We start from the raw sequence: 20,776 nt of genomic DNA on the forward strand, positions 1-20,776 counted from the left end.
CAGAGGTATCCTGTAGTGATGTCAACGTATCTCGGCGTCATGGGTCGAGTCCTGCTACAAAACACTAGTTTCTTTTCCTCACTACTTAATGAGATGGCACATAAATTTAATCAGGAGGTAAGAAACAATTTACTTAAATTGAAGGAGGTCTTTATCCAAATAAAGATTGGAAATAATTTCGTGAAATAATGAGTCTATAAAAGTCTTGTAGTATTTAAACTTTATTTATTTCCATGAATCAAATTTTATTATGTTCAAGAATACGAAATGAAATAGTACATAGTTGAGTCATTCATGGAATTACTTTCAACAAACAGATGATTTTGAAATAAATACTTTTGTTATTTTAAATCTTTAATAAGTTGTATTGATACTATAATTTGGGAGAAGGAGAAAGAAACCTGTGAATGGCAGTTGAAACTTAAATTTTGTTCTCTCTCAAAATAGGCAATTTTATTCTGCTTAGCCATAGGATAGAATTTTGATTTGTTATGGTTGCAGTTTTTGTTAACTCATACATAAAATGAGACAAGAATACTTTACATATAATCATGTACTACCTTTGTTTCATTTCCTTAATGAATTTGTTCTTAATGCCATGCAATGAGTTTCTGTCATCATTATTGTGGGAAATGACTTTTTCAGCAGAAGCTTATTAAAAATATACTGTAACTGAAACCAACCACCTGAGTAAGTATGGAATAGGGTATTAAGTGAGTTGGTTACTTGAGACTACATACATTATATTAAAATATGGTTTTTATGTCTTAAGTCATTAATCTGTTAAGATTTATAAAATGTAGAAGGTGGAATGTACTTGACTGATCTCTAGAATGGAGGGGTAGTTTGTGAAATCTTTTGGTTTGTGGCTGAAATAGGTATTACCATTTCCACTTTTAATGAAAATCCAGAGTAAGGAAGTGCACACTGTAGAATGTATATAGTTTTTCCAGAATTAGACTAATCTAATTAGAGAATCTAGACTTTATTTTGATGAATAGGCAGGACAGCTTTTTCATTAGCTTCATTAAATTTAACTGTGATGGAATAATGTTAAAAGTTTAAAGAGTTTATTCACTTGAGTTCAGCAAAATCTGTTGAGTGGATTTAATAATAACTATATTTAACAATATACATTTTATGTATTATTTTAATTCCTCACGACAACCCAATGGATAATAATATTTTTATTTCCATCTCACACCTGAGAAATCTGAGGCTTGGAGAGATTTAGTGACTTGTTCAAGTTTGCAAAGCTAATAAATGATGGAATTGATATGCAGACCCCAGCAACCTCACTTCAGAGCTGATATCTCAGCGACCACATTCTGCTGCCTCCTATACATCCTGCAATAGGCACTTCTCCACTAGATACTGGAGACACCTGGTTTGAAAAGCTGGTAATATTCTTTTAAGGGAGAGAGTATTTAAATAGGCAATTTTGTAATATTATTATAAATACTATGTTAGAGTTTTGTCCATCGTGCTGTGGGAAGAGAAAGAAAAGCTATCTACTCTGTTAAATTTTTTTGTCCAATTTTTTTTCTTGTGATAAAATACACATAGCATAAAATTTACTATCTTATCTATTTTTAAGTGTGCAGGTCAGTGATATTAAACATATTCACAGTGTACAGTCATCACTACCATGCTTCTCCATAACTCTTTCAGACTTGTAAAACTTGAACCTCTATATCCATTAAAGAGTAACTCCCCATTACCCTCTCCCTGTAGCTGCTGGAAACACCATTTTACTTTTTATGTCTGTGATTTTTGACTAGTCTAAGTACCTCATATAAGTGGAATCATACTGTATTTGTATTTTTGTGACTAGCATATCACTTAGCATAATATCCTGAAAGTTCATCATGTTGTAGGATATGTCAGAATTTCCTTCCTTTTTAAGGCTGAATAATATTCCATGGTATATATTTATCACACTCTACTTATCCATTCATCAGTCAGTGTACACTTGAGTTGCTTCCACGTTTTACAGATACTCAGATATCTATTTGTGACCCGCTTTCAATTCTTTTTTTTTTTTTTTTTTTTTTGCGGTACGCTGGCCTCTCACTGTTGTGGCCTCTCCCGTTGTGGAGCACAGGCTCCGGACGCGCAGGCTCAGCAGCCATGGCTCATGGCCCCAGCTGCTCCGCGGCATGTGGGATCTTCCTGGACCGGGGCACGAACCCGGTCCCCTGCATCGGCAGGCGGACTCTCAACCACTGCACCACCAGGGAAGCCCCCGCTTTCAATTCTTTTGGGTATATATCCAGAAGTGGAATTACTGGGTCATGTTGTAATTCTATTTTTAAGGAACCACCATACTATTTTTCACATAGCTCCACCATTTTAAATTCCCATCCACAGTGCACAAGGATTCCAGTTTCTCCATATCCTTTCCAACACTTGTTTTTGTTTTTGGTAGTGTCCACTTTAATAGGTATGAGGTCATATTGTAATTTTGATTTGCATTTCCCTATTGATTAGTGGTGTTGAGCATGTTTTCATGTGTTCGTTAGCCATTTGTGTATCTTATTTGGAGAAATGTCTAAGTCTTTTGCCCAGTTTTGAATCAGTTTTTCTGTTGTTGAGTTTTAGGGTTAATTATGTATTCTGTATGTTAATCTCTTATCAGATATATGATTTATAAATATTTTCACCAGTTTTGTGGGTTGACATTTTACTATGTTGATAGTATCTTTTGATGCACAAAATTTTTTAATTTTCAAGAAGTTCAATATGTCTTAGTTTTTTCCTTTTATTGCTTATGCCTTTGGTGCCATATCCAAGAAATCACTGCCACATTCAGTGTAGTGAAGCTTTTGTACTATTTTTTTGTTTAAGAGTTTTATAGTTTTAGGTCTTACCTTTAGTTTTTTGACACCCCCCTTTTTTTTTCCAATTAAAGTATAGTTGGTTTACAATATTATATTAGTTTCAGGTGTATGGCATAGTGATGTATTATTTTTTGCAGATTATACTCCATTAAATGTTATAGGATAATGGCTGTAATGCCCTGTGCTATACAGTGTGTCCTTGTTATTCATCTCTTTGACCCATTTTAAGTTGAATTTTGTATATGGTATGAGAGGAGGGTCCAGCTTCATTCTTTTGCATGTGGTTATTCAGCTTTTACAGTGCCATTTGTCCAAAAGAGTGTCCTTTTGAATGATCTTGGCACTCTTGTCAAAAGTCATTTGACCATATATGCAAGGGTTTATTTCCGGGCTCCGTATTCTGTTCCATTGGTCTATATGTCTATCTTTGTATGATTATCACATAATTTTGATTACTAAAGCTTTGTAAGGCATGTTGAAATCCCAAAGTGTGAATGCTCTGGCTTTTTTTCATATTTTTGGAGATGGTTTTGTCTGTTCAGGGTCCCTTGAGATTCTATATGAATTTTAGGATGTGTTTTTCTATTTCTGCAAAAAGTGTCATTGGAATTTCGACAGAGATTGCATTGAAACTGTAGATTGCTTTGAGTAGTGTTGACCTCTTAATATTAAGTCTTGCAATCCATGAACATTGGATGTATTTCCATTTATTTATGTCTTAATAAGGAGTGTTTTATATTTTTCATTATACAATTCTTTCACCTCGGTTAAATTAATTCCTAAGCATTTTATTCTTTTTGATGGTAGTAAAATGGAATTTTTTTTTTTTTTTTTTTTTTTTTTGTGGTACACGGGCCTCTCACTGTTGTGGCCTCTCCCACTGCAGAGCACAGGCTCTGGACGTGCAGGGTCAGCGGCCATGGCTCACGGGCCCAGCCGCTCCGCGGCATGTGGGATCTTCCCGGACTGGGGCACGAACCCGTGTCCCCTGCATCAGCAGGCGTATTCTCAACCACTGAGCCACCAGGGAAGCCCTGGAATTGTTTTTGTAATTTCTTTTTTAGATTGTTCATTGCTCATGTATAGAAATGCAAATGATTTTTGTTGACTTTGTATTCTGCTGCTTTGCTGAATTCATATATTCTGACAGGTTTTTTTGGAGGAATCTTTGGGACTTTCTACATATAAGAACATATGATCTGCAAACAGATAATTTTGTTTCTTCCTTCCCAGTTTTGATGCATTTTATTTCTTTTGCTTGCCAAATTGTTCTGGCTAGAACTTCCAGTACTGTGTTAAATAGAAGTGGTGAAATTGGGCATCCTTGTTTTGTTCCTGATATTAAAGGATGGGATCTTCTCAGTCTTTTGTCATTCAGTCTGATGTTCATCATGGGTTTTCATATATGGCATTTATTATGTTGAGATATTTTCTCCCTATTCCTAATTTATTCACTGTTTTTATCATGAAAGGGTATTGAGTTTTGTTAAATGCTTTTTCTATATCTGTCGAGATGATCATGGGTTTTTTATCCTTTATTCTGTTAATGTGGTGTGTTACCTTGATTGATTTTCATATGTTGAATCATCCTTCCATTCCTGGAATAAATCTCATTTGATTAGGGTGTATAATCTTTTTAATATGTTGCTGAATTCTGTTTACTAGTACTTTGTTGAAGATTTTTGTATTAGTGTTTGTAAGAGACACTGATCTGTAGCTTTTCTTTTTTGTATTGTCCTTGTTGGGCTTTATTACCAGGATAATGCTGGCCTCATAGAATGAGTTAGGATGTGTTCCCTCCTCTTTGATTTTTAAAATTGGAATTTAAAAAATATTGTAATAAGTCCCTGCTAACTAGAAAATTGTATAATAACCTTGATAAATGCTGTAAATAATTAATAGTATAAATTTTACTATGAAGCAGTTTATCTTTTTTTTTTTTGATGTGGACCATTTTTAAAGTCTTTATTGAATTTATTAAAATACTGCTTCTGTTTTATGTTTTGGTTTTTTGGCCACGAGTCATGTGGGATCTTAGCTTCCCAACCAGGGATGAACCCACGCCCCCTGCATTGGAAGGCGAAGTCTTAACCACTGGACCACCAGGGAAGTCCTTATCATTTCTGTTTTGTAAATAAATCTTTTGAGTGTGCAGGAGTACAATGAAGAAATTATGTTAATAATAAATTGCAGTGTAGAACATCTTCTGATAATGTTGAAGAATTTAGAATGATCTGGAACCTCTTGAAACTGTAGGACTCGGTGCAAAGCAAAAGTAATCTTTATTCTGGAATGAAAAATATTTTTATTATTTCAGCAAAATATAGTGATTTGTTATTGCTTAATGATATAAACTTTGGATGCAAAGGTGCTTAAGAAGTTGAAGGTTCTAAATACATTTCATCAGAATGTCAGTCATGTTCTATTAATGTTTCTGGCAAAGTAAAGAATTTTTGCAGCAGTCAGTGAGGAAAAAAATTAAGGGAACATCATGAATTTATGTTAGATAATAAAGTGATCGAAATAATAAAGTTTTTCCACTGTCAAAGTGAACAAAAACATTTGGAAAAGTACCATCAGCATTTAAAAAATTCTATCAACTATGCAGTTTTAATACAGTATCTTAAGACATGAAATATATAATAGAAATTTCAAAAAATTAATAATTTTGGGACTATCATTATATTCTAAATTTTTCACCTGCTAGCTAACATGTATTTAGTGAAATGAGAAAACAGCTTTTTGAAATATTTATATAGATTACTTAAAATGAGAAATTCATGACTTTGAAGATATATGATGATGTTTATTGAACTCATATAGCTAGATGAAAGAATATTTGAAATAATAAACTTGGTCTTTAAGAAAAATATTTCAGTAAGAAATATTTAACTGAAAACCTCATTGCCAGTGTCTCTCTAGGGAGAAGGTGTATATAGTTTCAGTCAAAACTGAAAATAATTTTCCACATATTTGGTTCTAAGTCACTAAATTTAATCATATGCAATGAGGGATGTAAATCAAACAAATCAGAAAGCTTTTCTTAATAAATTTCATGTTTAATATCATATTGAATAAGCATCAGAGAAACAAATAATATACCTGAAAATCAGGAATTGAATTATGAAATTAGAAGAATATTAACCCTGCAGTTTTACTTTTTCTTTTCATTTCTCTCTCATATGTACTAATGCTATTAAGCAAATAGTTGATAGTTTTCTTGCAATATATGAAAACTGAGATGTTCAAAACTACTCTTTGATGTAGTCAAATCCTAAAGATGTGTCAGCATTTCTACAAATAGTTCTGGGCACATCACCAGATCATTTCTTCAAAGAAGTACTTGACACAAAAAAATTAACTCGGAATGAATCATTGATCAATAAAGCTAAAACTATAAAAGCTTCCAGAAGAAAACATTGGAAAAAGATATCAATTTATTTTATACACATGCATGTGAAACAGTAATTGCTGAATCATTTGCTGATATTTAAAAATTGTAAATATGATTATTTGATGCTGCTGACACTAGCTGAATAATACTCTAGTTTGAGTCAAGATTTTACATTAAAAAATGACATCAAATATTTTCAGCAATTTCCTCCCTAAGTATTAGTCACTAGGCAACCTATAGTCTCAAAAAGTAGTAATTTGTCTTAATGTTCCTAGTCATGAATCACCTCTCATCTTCTATTAAACTAACTGCAGTTCTATTCAGAGCTTTTCTAGCCCTTCTAAATGCTGTTTGGGATATTTAGAGATATTTAGACTTCATCCAAAAGTCATATTAGTTGGTTTAATTTTATGTCATTTTCAGTGAGCTGAGCTTTACAACCATCATTAGCCAAGTTTAGGATACAGTAAATGAAAAAACCTAAAGATTCAATATATTTTTCATCTGTCATCAAAAAGGGGGGCGGTCACATAATTACACAATATTTCTTATAATTAATACTTTGTTTTGGTTGAATGATAGTTCACATTTCTTAATTTTCATAATATCTTTCACTTTCATAATTTTTTCTTTTATATGGTCAATTACAAAAAAGTGATTGAACATATCTATCACAAATCTCTCAGCTTTAATATCCAAAATATTTGTAGTAGAATGAGCAGAATTCTAACAGATTTGATATATCAGTACTTCCATTGATTATGATACTGGGAGCCCCACCAGTGCAACAAGGCAAAAAAAAGACAAAAACATACAGATTGGAAAGGAATAAGTAAAACTGACTCACTTTGCAAACAACATGATTGTATATTAAAATCTCCAGTAAAACTACTACTAAGTTTACTAAGGTCGTGGGTTACTTGGTCAATATATAAAAAACAATTTTATTTCTCTTCACTACCAGTGAACAACTGGAAACTGAAATTCTCAAAACACGATTTACAATAACATTCAAACCTAGAAATATTTAGGATACACTTAACAAAATGTGTATAAGACAGGTACAGTAAAAACTACTAAACATTGCTGAGAACATTTAAAAAATCTCAATAAATTTATATGTATGCTCATGGATTAGATGATTCATTATTGCTAAGATTAAAATTTTCCCTAAAATTTTTTTTTTGGTAGAAATTGGCAGGCTAATTTTAAAATTTATATAGAAATGTAATGGACCTAGAATAGCCAAACCTACTTTGAACAAGAACAAAGTTGAAGAATATATAATATCCGATTTCAAGACCTATTATAAACCTATACTAACCAAGAAAGTGGGATAGCATGAAAATAAACATTTAGGTCAATGAAACAGAATTGAGTTGGAAAGTAGGTGCACACAGTAATGGTTGGTTTATTTTTGATAAATGTACCAAGGAAATTTAATGCAAAAAAGACAAGTCTTTTATTTATTTATTTTATTTTATTTATTTATTTATTTGGCTGCGTCAGGTCTTAGTTGCAGCATGTGGGGTCTTCCTTGAGGCCGCTTGCGGGATCTTTCATTGTGGCACAGGCTTCTCTCTAGTTGTGTTGTGTGGGTTTTCTTTCTCTAGTTGTGGCACGTGGGCTCTGTAGTTGTGGCACGCGAGCTCTTGTTGAGACACACAAGCTCAGTAATTGTGGTGTGTGGGCTTAGTTGCCTCATGGCATGTGGGATCTTAGTTCCCTGACCAGGGGTCGAACCTGAGTCCCCTGCATTGAAAGGCAGATTCTTTACCACTGGACCACCAGGAAGTCCAGAAAAAGACAAGTCTTTTAGATAAATCAAGCTAGATTAACCTATAACATGTAAACATATATGTGTATACATATGTATTTATTTATGTATATATGTGTGTAACTATATATGTGTTTTATATTTGTATAACATAAACCTCATTGGAGGGCACAGTAACTTCCTCTGTTGGTTTTAGGTGACACAGTCATTCACACATTCCTTGAAATTTTTCCCTTCTTTAGGTTCCAGGACACTGTAAGTTAATTTCCCATTGATTTCCTTCTTGGTCTCATGGGTTTCACTTCCTAGTAAACCATAAGCATTTTCGAAGACTTAATCACTGACTGCTTATCTCCAGCCACAGTCACTCCTTTAAGGGAGGCCAACTCTGACCTTTTCCTTACAATCCAGTCCCAGTATCTTTACGTCAAGGTCTTCTGTCTTCTTTGAGCACTCAGTGTCCTCTGACATTTCTTCTTTTGTGTGTCCGTTATGCTTAATCTGTATTTCTCTCTCATTTATTCAAAAGTTTTCTCATCTTTTATTGTAGAACAGCTCCCCCACCTCCATCCTTTTTTCCTGTGGCCTTAGTTTATTTAAGGGCCTGGGCCAGTTATCCCAAAGAACTTTGAGCCCTGTCCTGGTATCATTTAACTTATTCCTTCATCCCCTGTATTTTTGTAAGCCATGTTAAATCCATCTTCTTTTCACCTCCATTGCTGCTGCCACAGCCCAAGTGCTTTTCTCGTGACTGGAATATTACCATAACCTCTAATATTGGGCTTCCTCCAGTCCCTCTTCTATAGGTCAGCTGAGTGGTCTTGCAGATTGAATTACAGAATTGCTTACTTGCTTGTCTTCTCCATTTGACTGTGAACTCCAAGGTCACAAAGCTAGGAGATGGTAGAGTCGGGGAGTTGTACCATATTTCTCTTGTCATGCTTCATCTGTATATAGGGGTACATACCTCAGTTGGTGATGAAAGTTCTGGAGGCTTGCAAGTCCAAGATCAGGGTGCCAGCATGGTTGGATTCTGCCATTTCCTGTATTGTAGCCAGCTGACCTTTCACTGAATCCTCATGTGGTGGAAAGGCAGAAATTATTAAAATGGTTTGATAACGATTTGTGCTACATAGCTTGATAGACAGTGTTAAAATATCAATTTGTATAAAAAATAAGAAAGATAATATTAAAATTTTTAAATTTAGTTACTTTTTGATTTTTAAATATTTAAATTTTCATTTTACCTCAAGTGATTGTTAGTAGCAGCATGATTTGAATCTGGAAATGAGTCACCTAGCATAGTATGTATTTGCATGAATGGAGAAGATCTGAAAATATAGCTTTACTTGTTACTAGACCTTAAAGGAAATTTGCCTCTGTGCTATCCTGTGCTTCACACCATCTTTCTACCCAAAATAATATGCTTTGCTAATCCAGGGCAGACTAACTATTGGATAGTTCTTTAGGTGCTGTGCATTTAAGAGTCATCATGTGATCGATCAACTGTACTCCAATATAAAATCAAAATTAGATAAATAAATAGTCATGTGGAAAATTTTCTGAAATGTCCTATGTTTCCCTGTTATCGCAAATGTCTTAGGTTTACATTTAAAAAAATACACAAGAGTAGGCCACCACCTCCATTGGGTTAAACATCAAAATATACAGAAATAATGACCTGTGGCTGGTGCTGTCAACCCTTTGACAGTATGAAGGATTGAAGAGAGATGTTATAGGTTCAGATTTATTTCTCTCACTGTATTTAGAGCACTGTCTTTTCATGGAACCCTTCTTTTTTCACTTTTCAATGTGAAGAAGAAACGTTTTTCACAAAGAATTTGACCAAAAATTGTCAAGCCATCATGTTTGAGTCTAGAGACTACAGGAATGAAAGAGAATGAAATATTATTGTAGTTCAAATGGCTGCTTTTGACTGTGAGCACAGTTTTAAAGAACATCAGAATTAAATAGGACTAGGAAAACGAGTTCCAGTAAATCCAGATAGCTTTGAAGCAAGCAAGGATTTTGCAGAAACGTTTGTCTCTGCTAAACACTTGAAAACAGTTGTCAGATAGTAGAGAAAACAAAGTTAATTAAGAGTGATTTAATATCTTTAGGAAAGAAGTTGGGTTCATTGCAGAAGTCACCATTAGAACAGTTCCACCTCTAAGCATTTGCTAGTTAGAGTCTTTCAGAGTCATTTTTTATATTGAATGAAGAAAACTTTTTAGACTGATAACGTAATTTAGAATTTAGAGCCTTAGGGTATTGAGAATGGTACTTTTGCTGTAGGGAAATTTGCTAGAAAATGACAGTATTTGTAGGCCCTTTTTCTCTTTAGACGTCCTCTTCTGAGGGATAGCATCTATCTTGGTGTAAACAAGTGTGGAATTGGTGTGGAATTCAGGATGGGAAAACAGGCTTTTGGGATGAGGGTGTTTTGCCACTCAGCGTCCTGATTTTTATTTAAGTCATCTGATTTTAATTTGTTTCTCACCTTGCCTTCCCCCTGTTTTTGATCCTTTGAGTTGGAGCTTCTTAGATTTTATTTTTGCAGATACTGTATCTTTGGACTCCTTTAGGAGTGGGGAAAACAATCTAGAATGTTCTAATTGTTCTTTATACAGATTCCCAGCTAGTTTTCCTGTTTTGAGCTCTGTGCCTCATCTCTGTCTTCTTTGTGGCCTGATGATTGCAAGGCCCTGAGAACCAAGTCTTATTGCATTAGATTATTATTCCCCTGGCAGGCAGTTTGGTTCCAGGCTTTTCTGTTCAGCCAGCCAAGTCACTTACCACTCTTTCATTCACCTTCCATCTTCCAAAAACTCGTAGCCATCTTTACCCATGTAGTTTCTCCTCTTTTATAGATCCTGGGGGGTTATTTGTTTGCTTTTTATATTTCTTTACTCTCATTTTAGTGGGATTTCAGAGAGAGCCAGAAAATGCATATGTTCAAAGCTAAAATTGTTTTCACAATGTCAGTATGCTTCTAGGGTAAATAACTTTTTATAAAGATGCAGTAAGGTGTGTGCAGCTGCACAAAAGGAGTAATATTATCTGTTTATCTTTCTATAAAACTAAGACTGAACTCAACTATTCCTTAACTATTTCCTTGTTTTCTAGAAATATTGTCATCTTACTCTTTCTGGCAATATCCCTTAATTTAGACTTTATAAATTTGGGGGGAGGAGTGAAACATTTTGGTAACTTCAATTCTACAAGGTAAGAAGATGACTTTCCTCAAGACCTGCTATTTTGATTATAAGACTTTTTCCTTAATCAGTCCTAAGTGTTTGACTTGAAACAGCACACATCTTTCTAATACTAGAGAGATTGAAGGTACTTTTTTGTTTCCACACAATGAATGATGTTTCATGAAATTTTATGTAAAAATTACATTTTATTGCTTGAATAGCAACTGGTATGAAGGTTTGACTAAGAACATAACATTTGGAGAGAGAAATAAAAAAAGATCGCCATTTGCATAAACATATTATTCTGGTCCTACAGGGAATATAATTATATAAAATTACTTAATTCTTCTAGACAACATTTATAACTCATATTCTTTAAAATTGTAAAACTGATGGAACCAGTCAGAAATAAAATTCTGTCTTTCTACAGTAGATATTTATCTAATCGTGGTATCTTCAGCATGATCGCCAGGGTAGATTTTGGCATACATTATCAAGGTAGAGAAATCTCATCATCTTTTTATTATGCTACTTAAGAAATACCTTGATTTTAGAAATCAGTTCTCTGAAATACTGCAGAATTCTTTTTTGCTCTATGATTCACTATAAATGGTCATCAACATGTGTTACAGTTGTCTTGTTTCTGTTTTTTCTTATGTGCTATTGTTAAATATTTTTATAATAGAGGAAATAAATGTAAGTTATAAGTAAATAAAATTAGACCATAGAGATACCTGTCTTTGCTGATTGCATCTTCATTTCAACCACATATATTACTATAGCTTTAGTTGTATATATTACATTTTAATAACTGGATATTTGCTTTTGTATGGTTATGCTTTGTTTTTTAAATCTTGCTTACTAGATCCCCACCCCCGGTACACGGGCGGGCCTCTCCCGTTGCGGAGCACAGGCTCTGGACGCTCAGGCTCAGCGGCCATGGCTCACAGGCCCAGCTGCTCTGCGGCATGTGGGATCTTCCTGGACCAGGGCACGAGGGGCACGAACCCGTGTCCCCTGCATCGGCAGGCGGACTCTCAATCACTGTGCCACCAGGGAAGCCCTGCTTACTAGATATTAATTGCAGTAAATCTATAAAGTATCTGAGCCATTTGTTTCCAAATTAAGTACAAATTGAAGACACATGGTATAAATCAGCAGTTACTGGACTGTTGTGCTTCATTGTGCCCTTAATATGTTAGTAATATTTTCACAATGCCTCTAGGCTAAAAGAAATACAAACAGCTAACTCTTCCTTTTATTAAGTAGTTAGATCCAAACAAATTAATTTGTATTCACATCCTAATAACTTAGTATCTATTCAAAGTTATACACAAAAATCGAAAGAATAATATCTTTATTTCATTCTTAAATAACCACAATTACTGATGGAATGTGTATGCCTATTGGGCAACACCTAGGTTCTTAAACCTTAGAATTATATTGGATACCTCCCCTTTCATCTTCTGTTCTACCTTGATTTTTTGGTAGCACTTTGCAAAGATATGAAGTCATCAAAAGGAGTGTAATGTTAAAACTGGGAACTATCTTGAACTAGTAGTTTTTGCAGTATCTGACGGATGTCATTAGGTTTCTCTGAATAATTAAAATATTTTGTGAGTTTACTGTGGCATCTTGGGACACAGTACACAGTTTGGGGAACTCAAGTATGAATAATTATCTTTAATAAGTGTTTCCTTGACTGTTTATTTTTCAAAATGTGTTAGAAAAAAAATGTGTTGAAGCATTTTTGGGAAAAAAATGTAGAAGCACAAAAGTAGGAAAGTATGGGAATTCACGGTTGAACTTACATTACTAAAATCCATGAAGTACAGATTCTGATATTAAATGCATTCTTTAAAAGGTACGAGAAGTGTACAGGTGTTTATAAGCAAACCCTGGAACCCACTTTCAGTCTACATGATGAGTACACTTGGTCCTGTTTTACTTTATAGATTCTAACTGTATCAGTTAGGGTTTTTCAGAAAAATAGAACCAGTTCTGTGTATATGGTGAGAGAGAGAGAGATTGAGAGAATATACACATGTAGAGGCGCACATACACGAGAAGGGGGGTGGATTTTAAGGAATTGGCTCATATGATTGCAGGGACTAGCAATTTCTAATTTTGTAGGGCAGGCTGCAAATGAAAACTCAGGCAGGATTTCTATGTTACAGTCTTGAGGCAGCGTTTCTTCTTTCTAGGAAACCTTAGTGTTTGCTCTTAAGGCTTTCAATTGATTGAATGAAACCTAACCCACGTTATCTAGGGTAATCTCCTTTACTTAAAGTCAACTCATTGTAAATGTTAATCTTATCTGCAAAATACTTTCATGGCAACATCTAGACTAGTATTTGCCAAACAACTGGACCCTTAGCATACATGAGTTGAACAAGTCTATTTGGCTCTCAGAGTTAATTGGCTCTCAAGATAAATTAGAGTCGTTTTCTGGTTTTGCTCAAATTATTTTTTTCCAGCTCAAGGCTTGCCCCAAATTCTTATATTCCAATTCTCTGGTTTGCTGGAATTGAACTTCAGCCATTCCTTACGCGGTTTTAGCCTTTAACAGCACTTATCCACAAGTAAATAGCATTTTAAATATTTGAGATGCCTCCTGGTCTTTTTTCAGATGGACCAGCTTTTGGGAAATATGATTGAAATGTGGGTTGATCGCATGGACAATATTACCCAGCCTGAAAGAAGAAAACTTTCAGCTTTGGCTTTGCTTTCTCTTCTGCCGTCTGATAATAGGTGAGGAAATGTTTTCTTAAAATTTGTTTTGTTAAAGCATCAAAATGTTAGCACTGTTTTGGCCATTGGTATTGCTGTGTGTTGCTGGGCAGTGCTGTTTTATGCATATGTATGCTGATTTTGTTAGTAGATAAATGATGTGGCAAGTGTTGGTCTAGATCTAAAAAGATGTGAGTGGAGTGTTGGGCACTGCTGTTTAACTTGGTTATGTTCATTTTACCAATTTCATTTTTGTCTGAATTCCCATTTTTTAAAATAACCAGATTTTGTTACGCTTATTTTAGGTCCTCTTTTTATATGAATATATTAAATATATAATATTTCAATGTCAGTAGTACTTCATAAAATATATTATCCTCCTGGTAATTCAAAAGTTTGTTACATAATTTTGTTGTTATTTATTTTGGATTATCTCTAAAGAAGCTTACAAGTTATTGTTTTCTCCTTACTTAGATGAAGTCATTATAATATACTTTACAGAAAAACTGTTAAAATTCTCATTTCCAAAAGCAAATACAAAATGCTTTGATTTTGGACATTTTTCGAAGAGTATCTTCGTGGTTTTTTTTTTGCCTTTATCCCTGTCTTTGTTTGGCATTATATGCTTTTTTGGGGCTACTTTTAATTTTAAAGGCAGAAAAGCAGGCCTTTTAAGACTTGATACTGTGTGAGAAGAACGATATATTAGATCTTTTTGTCTTAGGGGATTTTTAGAGCACATATTATCCTAGTGATAAATTAGTGAAATAAGTTCAGTTAGCTTTAGAAATTCTTCTAAAAAATTTATTATTTATTTCTGGTATGGTAATTTGGATTAAGAACACAGGAAATTGTTTAGTCCTAACACCATAACAATAGATAATAATTTTTGAGCACTTACTGTTACCCAAAAACCGGGTTTGCCTCTTGGTGGGTGTCGAGCCAAAAGGTAGAACCAAGTCAAAGACTGGGAGAAGGAAGGATTTATTACTTGCAACAAGTAAGAAGAGCACTGGGAATCATTCCCAGTGGAGTGATCTATGAACAGCAAAATTTGGGAAGTTTTAAGCTAAGGTGTACGTACATGCATATTTGTGAAGGTGCTTGGGTGTTTGACAGAGTCCAAGCTTTGGTTGATTGAAGTCGTGGAGGTCAGTGAAGGTCAACATCATCATCCTTTACGTTCCAGTTGATCTGGAGGTTGAGTGGCTAGGAGGTTTAAATTCTGCAGAACTGCTCAAGAAATGCTTCATGCTAGTCTTTACTATTGAAACAGAACTGTGAGTTTTTACAACTAATTTGTCATCTTTGCTCTTGCCACTTCTCTTGCTTGATAACAGTTTGTTCTTTTGTTCCCTTAAGTTCATTATTACCAAGTCCTGCTCAAGGTTAAGCATTGTGGCCAGGCTTAGATCACAGAATGACTTAGGCCAAAAATGGCTTCTCATGTCAAAGCCATGCCTGATTCTCTTTCTCTGGGGAACCCCTACCTTATATGCTTACATTACCATATGCATTATATTTTGCTAAGTACTTTACATTTATATCTCATTTAATTTTTAAACTGTCCTCAGTTAGAGGCATGATTGTCTTCTTTTTATAGAGCAAAGAAATAACTTAATGTTAAATGACTTGCCTAGCATCTGGCAAGTGGCATGTCATAGGGCAAAGTTTGACCTTGGGCAGCTTGATGCCAGAGCTTGCTCTTTGAACTACCAGTTGTGCTGCTTCCCAGGTGGATGTACAGAAGACCAACAATATTTCCTCACTGTGAAGCTGAGTGGTGTCTTATTTATTTTTGGAAACCAAATTGAAGTTACCAACATTTTAACTTACTGCTCTTTCTCTTTCTCTTAGTGGAAATACACTGACTAGAGATTTATTCAGGCCTTTAAAATGGAAATGTTACAGAACCTGTTCTTTGGCAGTAGTCAACACTGTAAACATTTGCTCAGTAAATTAATGGATGGAAAAAAAATATTAAGGTTAATAGAGCATATTAGAGTTTTCTGTAACATAAAGTACTGAGATTATTGAGGGAAAACTTGAAATGACACAGGTTAAAAAGTGAGAAAGATACCTAAATGTATCTAAAGCATATTTGTTTTACACTTTTTATGATAATACTGTTGCCTTCAATATTTAATTTTATGTGTGTGATTCAAAAACATTTTTGATACTTAAGTTTTGGAAATAGTTGGGTTCTATAAAGAAAATAAAAAAGGCTTCTATCAGTCTAAAAGAATACTTAGACTGGGGCTCATGTCAGTCTGCATAAATTGAGGGACAGAATTTTATTAAGACTTGAAATTTTCTTAAGCATTAAATTTTCAAATTTAAAAATATCATGATATCACTTATATGTGGAATCTAAAAAAAATGATACCAATAAACTTATTTACAAAACAGAAATAGACTCAGAGAAAGCAAAATTGTGGTGGGGGTAAATTAGGAGTTGGGGATTAACATACACACTACTGTATATAAAATAAGCAACAGGGATTTACAGTATGGCACAGGGAATTATATTCAATATCATGTAATTATAATGGAAAAGAATCTGAAAAAATATGTATATAATCACTTTGCTATACACTAAAAACTAACACAACATTGTAAATTATACTTCAGTAGAAAAATAAATTTAAAAATTTTAAAAAAGAAAGTAAAAATTGTGAAGAGATAGCTTTGTGAATGGGAAAATCAGATCTTATTTATGTTTTTAAAATGAACTATTGAAAAATCTATTGGGTGGTAGTGAATTCATGTCATTTTAAGTACCAAGAAAGTCTTGAATAATGTAATAAAATTTTAAAGAATAATGATTTAACTTTATAGTCCTTAATGGATTAATGACTAAAGAAGCATTGATCGATACAGAAAATGTGACCATCTGAAAAACAACCAAAAAAACTTAAAAGTTTGCCACATTATCATTGGCCCATGACATAACTTAGGAAAATTTATAGTCACATGCTCTAGTGGAAGATAATGTTGACGTTTAGGTCAGCAGTTTTATCATTTCCCATTATAACCTTTCTTCTACTTATAGGTACATAGTTGATGGAGTTTGGGGAAATTTTTTCCCCCATCCACGTCCCCAGTGATATTTCCTGGTTAACCTCCTACATAATAGTAATTTCCTCTTCCTGTGTTTCTTTTAGACTTTGCAGTGTAACATTTCCTTTGCCTGAAATAAGCAGGTCTAGAGAATAATGTATTGATAATGATATTTTGAATCAGGCTACCTTGGGAAATGTTATTTTATTCTTCTTTATTATAATGGATTTTCATATGCAGAAATAACGCTTTTCTAAAACAGTTTCTCAGCCACAGTACTGTTGACAGTTTGGGGCCAGGTGAGTTTTTCATATTGGGGCTGCTGTTCAGAGCAGCATATTTAGCAGCATCTGTGGCCTCTACCCACTAGATGCCAGTAGAACCTCCCACCTCCAGTTTAGAATCACTGATCTAAAGAATGACCATTTGGGAAACTATTGTATTAAGCTATCTTTTACCCTGATCCACTACTTCTGATTCAGAAATCTGTTAAAGACTGTAGGCTTTAGGACCACACTCAAATTCCAGTGCCACTAGTCACTAATGACCATGGCCAAATAACTTCCCTGTGCCTAAGTTTCGTTGTTTTTGAAATGAGGATACTAATAGTATCTTCCTAATGAGAGTATTATAAAGATTAAATGAGTTTACATATTGAGGTCAAACTGTCTGGATAGATGAGGTTAGCTATTTTTATTCTATCCCTTTCTTTCTCTTTCTCTCATCCATCCATCCTTTTACCGCACTGTAAAGTTCTAAAAGCTTAAGTCTCTGTTTACATGCATTAATTTAAATTCAGGACATTTTTAGTATAGTATTTGTTTATCTGTTCATTAATTCATTAAAAATATGTTAACCACATATGTCAAAGGCATGTCACCTTCAGCTTGATGATCTTTTGTAGTATTCTGCATTGTCACTTAAACTTAAGGATACATGATTTTGTCCATGTCTTCTCCAGACATTCTTAGTATATCTTTTTGGTCACCTTCTGAACATAGTGCAATCCTTTTTTTTTTTTTTTCTTCGTAGTTGTGCAGTACAACTGTCTTGTGTCCTTTTTGTTTTGTAGCTGGAATAATTTCAAGTTTGAATTTTTTCCCTTTCTTAGGGTCCATATTATTTATACATAAAGGGAGTAATATTTTCTTCTGCTAATTTTTATATGAAAATAACATTATTTACATATAACTCTTTTAATGTTTTCTTCCAAAGGCATAGGTTAAACGAAAACTTTGTTAGTTCAGAATGAGAATAATCAAACTTTCCTTTGACTCTGTTCTCTGAAATAGCAATTCATCGTCTAACTTAAAAGACATATTTTTATAATGCAATTCTAAGAATTTCAGATGTGAATAAGTGTTCTCTGAGATTAAGCATTTTAAGAATTTTGAATTTTTCGTTTTTTTTTTTTTTTTTTTTTTAGATTTAAGGAAGTCACTAATGGGGAATATTTTACTTAAACTAGTTGAATAATTCAAAAGAAGTTGACAAAGCAGCAGGGTTTTTAGGTATGATGGCTTGCTTGCTTTCCAGGTGAAATTACCTTATAATAAAGTCCTCTTGGTATCAGATATACTACACAGATTTGGGTTGGACACTTAGTACCTCTCCATAGTTCTCTTCTATCTCAAGAATAGTATATATTATGATCAGCATTTGGAAATTTATTATTCTGTATAAATTTTCTAAGATAATTTTCTAAGTCATTTTACAGCTTTTAAAACAGGGTAGTAGAATCAAGGTAACAGGTTCCAAAGAGTAGTATTTTGTTATAGTTTAAATACAGTTAAATAAAAGGCAGTTTAAAATTTTTAAATTTTGGATGTGTTTTTTACCAGAATTATGTTTGGTTTAAACTGACCATTCCTAAGTGAGTATTTAATGTGACTGAATTTTATTTTCATCCTTTAAAATAGGATGCATCTTTTACTCTTAGGTTATATATTCTTATTTAGCATTTTACATTATTTTCTTTTATCTGTAAATTCTTAACCTAATATTTTAGTAGCTTTACTACAGTAAAAATTAGTTCTTAATTTTTTACGTCTTTCACAAGAAAAGTGTCTTAGAAACAAATTTTGTGTGTGTATGTGTGTGGTAAGAGCTTGATAAGGATATAATTCACAGACCGTACAATTCACCCATTTAAAGTGTACAATTCAGTACTCTTTAGCATATCCATAGCGTTGTGCATCCTTCATCACAGTTTTAGAACATTTTGTCACCTCCAGAAGAAACCATGTACTCTTCAGCAGTCCTTATTCACTCATCCCCGTCCCCAGCCTTTCTCTTGCTCTCTCCCCCCATTCTTTTTTCCTACTGAAAGTGTCTATTCTGAATTTGTTGGTGCTTAAGGAAAGCAGCTTTGCCCATAATTCATTGTGCTCTGGATTTATGACACCAACTTGTATTTGGCCGATTAGGAACAAGGCCACACTGCATTTCTCTTGGGTCTCTTCAGTTGATAAGTGGCACTTAACTGATTTCTTTCATGTAATCTTTAACAAGAATTCATAAGTTGCATCAGTTATGCCCCAAGAGATGGGCACCTCTGAAAAGATTTGTCAGATTCCTGTCCTGTTTTAACCAGAGTTTTTGGAAAACCTTGGGGAAAGATGGAAATTCACCATCAATCTGAGACTGCGTTTAAGTTTTTACAGTATTAACTGGAAAAAACAAGATTCCAACATGGCACCCTATAGACCTCCACAGATAATATCATTGACCAGTGAGCATTGTGGGTTATTGCCATAGGCAGATATTCCTTGATGGGACATCGAAGGCCAAAAAAAGGATGTTGCTGAATCCATTACTGAAAAGAATAGGCACCAGGCCTTGATAACAGTCTCTTAATTCCATGGCCTTTTGGTGCCTTGAAAACCTGACAAGTGTAAATTTGTCATGATACTTGTGGTCTTGAAGCAATGTTTGAACTCGTTTTGGTGGCATGAAAATTGCTTTCTGTTATCCCTGCAAGTACTGCTGCCATGCTTCCTACCGGTTGCAAACTCTGGAGTACTGATATGCTTAAGGAGAAGGCAAGATAAATCCTCATATAGACCAAACATAAGTGCGAGTGTTGTTGTCTTCTCCATTAATGGGGGAAGGATTCCATGGTGTAAGTTTCAAAATTCATCCCTTCTCAACTGAAGTACTGCATCCTCGGTTTTCATTTCATACAGCGCTTGCCAAAAGAGGACCTTCCAATGGGAAATGCGATTGCTACATTTTTTTTAAAAATTAATTTATTTTTGGCTGCATTGGGTCTTCATTGCTGTGCGCAGGCCCTCTCTAGTTGCAGCGAGTGGGGGCCACTCTTCGTTGTGGTGTGCAGCCTTCTCATTGCGGTGGCCTCCCTCTAGGCATGCGGGCTTCAGCAGTTGTAGCATGCAGGCTCAGTAGTTGTGACTCACGGGCTCCAGAGCACAGGCTCAGCAGTTGTGGCACACAGGCTTAGTTGCTCTGTGGCATGTGGGATCCTCCTGGACCAGGGTTCGAACCCATGTCCCCTGCATTGGCAGGTGGATTCTTAACCACTGCGCCACCAGGGCAGCCCAATGAGTGCTACATTGTTGAAAGCTGCACAGAATCCACACAAGTAATGCTTCATTTCACTAACATTCTTAATATGAGGCGATATATCTTGTTTTTAAAACATTAGGATTGGTGGCCTCTTTTCATGAGCTTCTGAGTTCGTCATGTTGCTTAAGATCTTTCTTCATGAAGGATTTTTTTTTTTTAACCTGTAACACCATCTGGGCTTGGTATTTTGGGG

The 20,776-nt window shown here is 34.4% G+C and overlaps 1 protein-coding gene and 1 pseudogene across 5 annotated transcripts in view; one reads left to right on the forward strand and one right to left on the reverse strand.

Annotated features, from left to right (window-relative positions):
* Window positions 1-20,776, forward strand: part of IPO11 (importin 11) — a 246,493-nt gene that overhangs the window by 119,623 nt on the left and 106,094 nt on the right. For all 5 annotated transcript variants that reach the window (XM_067031019.1, XM_067031018.1, XM_059063535.2 and 2 more), the window contains 2 exons: window positions 4-117; window positions 13,838-13,959. In XM_067031019.1, the coding sequence (XP_066887120.1) occupies window positions 4-117; window positions 13,838-13,959 (236 nt within the window). The remainder of the gene's footprint in view (window positions 1-3; window positions 118-13,837; window positions 13,960-20,776) is intronic.
* LOC131754760 (mitochondrial nicotinamide adenine dinucleotide transporter SLC25A51-like) lies at window positions 19,491-20,713 on the reverse strand (annotated as a pseudogene).

Source organism: Kogia breviceps, chromosome 4, assembly GCF_026419965.1.
Source record: "Kogia breviceps isolate mKogBre1 chromosome 4, mKogBre1 haplotype 1, whole genome shotgun sequence".
In the NCBI taxonomy this organism is placed as follows: Eukaryota; Metazoa; Chordata; class Mammalia; order Artiodactyla; family Physeteridae; genus Kogia; species Kogia breviceps.